Source organism: Papaver somniferum, chromosome 2, assembly GCF_003573695.1.
Source record: "Papaver somniferum cultivar HN1 chromosome 2, ASM357369v1, whole genome shotgun sequence".
NCBI lineage: Eukaryota > Viridiplantae > Streptophyta > Magnoliopsida > Ranunculales > Papaveraceae > Papaver > Papaver somniferum.
The window spans coordinates 28,851,454-28,856,240 of NC_039359.1; the positions used below are offsets into that span (position 1 = coordinate 28,851,454).

Genomic DNA, 4,787 nt, shown 5'->3' on the forward strand with positions numbered 1-4,787 from the left:
GCGTAATGTTGACGTCATGGACGGTTTACCTAACGACGTTATGATGAACGGCTGAGATTCGCTTACAACTGACGTCGTTATCGTTCCGTTAACACCGTTAAATGATGATGGAATATTCTGCGAATATGCTGACAGCGTTATAGACGTTAACGGAATATTCCTCCAGAGAACAGAATATACTACTGATGTCATGATGACGTCATCGATGACTAAGCTGCTGACTTATTTCCTGCAGATGACATGGCAGCTACTGATTGGGTCATTCTGCTGACGTGGTACAATTTGGTTCGTTCGTTCAACTTGCTGACATGGCACACCCTGGACCATTCAACCTGCTGACGTGTCACGCCATGGTTCGTCCTTCTTGCTGGCGTGGCACATCCTGATTCGTCTATCTTACTGACGTGGCATATTGCTGACGTGGCACATTCTGGTTCGTCCATCTTCCTGGTGTGGCAGTGCTGACGTGGCACCCGTTGCTGATGTGGCGAGCTTATGTGGAAGTGGTGATTTTGGCTCTCCACTTTGCTTAACAAGGACCCATGTGAATGGGCTTCTATGTATGGTGTATTTGTGAGGCCTAGTTAGCCAGATCTGGGTTATAAGAGAAGCATATTTTGCTAAATGAACTATACTTAGCTTATTATGAGGAACTTTTTAGGCCTAAGTTAGCCCAATTTTAGTGTAGAATAATAAGGGTACAAACGCCCCCTCTTAATCCATAATTTGTTATGGGTTAAGAAGTTCGGGTTCCCCTCTGAATTTGCATTTTTCTGGAGTGTTGCATAACTCGCCCCCAAGCGCGTTGTTTGGAGTGTTATGCAACTCGCCCCCATGGATGTAATGATTGCGCTGGAGTATTATATATCTCGCCCCCAAATGGTTGAGGTGACATATAACTCTCCCCCAGTATGTTTTGTGTCATGGTGCTCATGCTCGCGCAAGGGTGCACTTCTTTGCTGCATTTCGCTCGCGCATGGAATGAGAAATTGAGTTTTTCTGCTATCTTGAATTCGTGCAGGGGGACAATCCTGCTATTCAAGATGCGCGTAGAGTTGAGATGTGTACATTTCCATATGCCTGGACAGGTGAAAATGTTCGCCACATTTGTTGTTGTCCCATACGATGGGGATCAAATTGGGATAGGGTAAAAATGCTCGAACTGTGCTCTCACCCTATCTGCGAGGTGTCAGAAACGTTGGTGACAGTAGACTTGAACTGTACTGTTTTTCCATTTAGGACTGACTGCGGATTTGATCATCCGCAACAGCTTATAATTAAACACGAACAATTTTGATAAAGTGTGGAATATCATAATTATGTTGAATTAAAATTCTGAATGGAAATAACAAGATAAATACCTACTGCTTCGATAACAGCTTCCTCGTTAAGACCTTTGTGTGGAAAACCCAGTGGGATAAAACCATCATAAAGGAAAAAGAGTGCAGCACAACATGATTTGAAACTACTCCTAATGATAAAACTTCTTCAATTGGAACGAATTCCATGGCTTCCATGGTTTTGAATCCTTAGTTCCATCGAGGTTCCTTAAGTAGTAGGAGACACGAGATGCTGGCATGTCCACTATGTATGGACCTTCCCAGTTTGCTCCAAGCTTTCCACAGTTTGGTTCCATTGTGGATGCACGGGTTTTCTTCAAAAAATATTTCCCTGGTTTGAATGACTGTTCTCTGACTTTACGATCATATCTCAGCTTGATTGCTTGCTGGTATCGGACCAAATGCTGTAAAGTTGTTTCTCTTTTTTCTTCCAGCAACTCTTTATCCAAAGCCAGTATGCTGTCATTTTTCCCAGATTTGATAGCACGAGTTTTGGTAGTCTTGAGATGTACCTCGGTGGGTATGACTGCATCTGTCCCATAAGCCAGTGTAAATGGTGAAAATCCAGTGGATCTTTTTGGGGTTGTTCGATAGTACCATAAGACTCCAGGGAATTCTTCTGTCCATTTTCCCTTTGCTTTCTCCAGCCTTTTCTTCATATTATCCATAATGACACGATTGGTTGCTTCTACCTACCCGTTGCTCTGAGCATAATAAGGAGATGAGAAATTATGGTGAATATTCAGGTTTTTTCAAAAGTCTTTGATCACCCCAGAATCGAACTTCTTCCCATTGTCTTATATAATCGCGTCTGGGATTCCGAATCTGCAGACGATATTCTTCCATATGAACCTTTTCACATCATGTCTGGTAACGTGTACCAATGCCACTACTTAGACCCATTTGGTGAAATAATCAGTAGAGGCTAGTACGAATCTAACGCCTCCAGGAGCTTTGGGAAGTGGTCCGAAAATATCTAGCCCCCACATAGAGAATGGCCAGGGACTAAAAACTGGATGCAATTCGTTGGCGGGCCTTTTAGGAATCGGAGCGTGCTCTTGGCATGGCACACATTTCTGCGCGTATTCTTTAGCATCTTTCTTCATATACGACCAGAAATACCCTTGGGTAAGTATCATGTGCGCGAGACTGCGCCCTCCAGAATGGATGCCACATATTCCTTCATGAGCCTCCGCCAATATCTGCTGCCCTTCTTCTGCTGACATGCATCGCAAAAGTGGCTCCAAAGCTACTGGTTTGTGGTACATGTGTCCCTCGATCATTGAATATCTCCAAGCATTCTTTTTCACTTTCGAAGCGAGATGCTCATCTTCTGGGAGTTCACTGGTTGTCAAATACCGAACATAAGGGTGACGCCAGTCTGAAGTGTTTTCAACAGGATTATCAACATCTATCACTGGACTGTCAACATCTATATTGATGTCAACGTTCTCGGTATCTCCCCGTGATCGTCCCCACTAGCATGTTCGAGAGCCAGAACAAAGTGTCTGTCGGAGATGCTAGGTAACTCTTGGAAATCTACTACAACGAAACGGGTGGTATCAGTTTCGACTGCGGAAGAAAGGTATGCTAAAGCATCTGCGTGCCTGTTTTCCAACCACGGTCGCTTCCCGATGGAGAATTTGTCGAACTCATCTGACATCTCTCTCATATGATCCAAATATAGGGCCATCCTTTCTTCATTGGATCTGTAGGTTCCCAGAAACTAGTTAACCATTAGCATGGAATCAGTTACCAGTTTCACGTTCTTCGCATTTAACTGTTTGAAAGCCTTTAAACCGATAATTTCAGCTTCATATTCAGCTTCATTGTTTGATGCTTGAAAACCCAACCTGGTTGCTTTCTCGATCCTCGAACCTTCGGAAGTAAGGATGACACATCCAACTCCACCAATATTTGATGACCCATCAGTAAATATTGTCCATAATGGTTCAGGTGTATCAACCTCCATTGCTGACTCGCCCCCAGTCTGATCAGTGACTGACTCTGTGGGTTTAAAAAACTCCTCTTCTTCGCCAGCAACCGTTTCTATATCATCCACAGGAAAATTTGCTAGTAGTGCAGCCAGAGCGTGTCTCTTTTCTGCAGTTCTTGTTTCGTACTTGATTTCATACGCCCCCAGAAAATTTGACCATATGGCTAGTCTGCTAGAATCATCAACACGTTCCAGGATTCTCTTTAGCGGGTATTCCTAGTAGACTACGATCTTCCTCCCTTGGAAATAGGGCTTGAGGCGATGAGATGCATGTAACAGTGCAAGTGCTATCTTCTCCATTTTCTTGTACAGTGTTTCCGCCCTCGTCAAAGATTTACTGACGAAGTAGACATGCTTTTCATGTGGATCTGTAATAAACAATACTGCACTTACAGCGTTCTCCGTTGCAGCCAGATAAACTCCGATAGGTTGTCCAGTTTTTGGACTCACCAAAATTGGAAGGGTTGACAAATATTGTTTGATATCATTTAAAGCTTTCTCGCACTCATCCGTCCAGCCAAAATTCATCGTTTTTTTTTAAAACATCAAAGAATGGTTTGAATCGATCCGACGAGCGTGAAATGAAACGATTCAAAGCTGCTAATCGTCCTGCTAGCTTCTGGACCTCCTTCTTCGTTCTTGGGGATGACATTTCTCTGATGGATCTGATTAGCTCCGGATTTGCCTCGATTCCTCTGTGCGTCATCAAGTATCCCAGGAACTTTCCCGAGGATAGCCCGAACGAACATTTTGCTGGATTGAGCTTCATTCGATATTGCCTCAATATATCAAACGTCTTCTGCAGATCAAGGAAATGTGACTCTTTTTGCTCAGATTTCACTACCATATCGTCGATATATACTTCCATCTTCTTCCCAATCAGATCTTTAAACATATAGTCTACCATATGTTGGTAGGTTGCCCCTGCGTTCTTTAGCCCGAACGGCATTACAGTATAGCATTAAACTCTTCTGTCAGTCACAAACGCAGTATGCTCTTTATCTTCCTCGAACAAAGGTATTTGGTTATACCCTGAGAAATCGTCCATAAATGACAGTCTCATATACCCTGAGGTTGCATCCACCAAATCTCTTATCCGTGGCAGCGGGTATGGATCACTCGGACATGCTTTATTTAAACCAGTAAAATCGATACAGACACGAATTTTACCATTCTTCTTTGGAATGGGTACGACATTTGACAACCAGCGAGGATACTGCACTGGTCGAATAAAGCCTTCTTCCAACAGTTTTTCGATTTCTGCAGCAACTCCATCTTTTTTTATTTTGGCCATATTCCTGATTTTCTGACGAACCGGGTGGAACTTCTCATCGATATTCAGCATGTGGCAGGCTACATTCGGATCTATCCCAGGCATCTCAGCAAAAATTCATGTGAAAGCGTCGGCGTTTTCCCTTAGAAATGTAATCAAACCATCACGTTCATGTGCA

The 4,787-nt window shown here is 43.3% G+C and overlaps 1 protein-coding gene across 1 annotated transcript; it reads right to left on the bottom strand.

Moving 5' to 3' along the window:
• Positions 1-2,233: 2,233 nt before the first annotated feature.
• Positions 2,234-3,864, bottom strand: LOC113350791. The gene is made up of 3 exons (XM_026594910.1): positions 3,614-3,864; positions 3,097-3,505; positions 2,234-2,818 (listed from the first exon to the last, which is right to left on the bottom strand). The coding sequence occupies exons 1-3, from the start codon at positions 3,862-3,864 to the stop codon at positions 2,234-2,236; spliced, it is 1,245 nt and encodes a 414-aa protein (XP_026450695.1).
• Between the last annotated feature and the right edge of the window lie 923 nt (positions 3,865-4,787).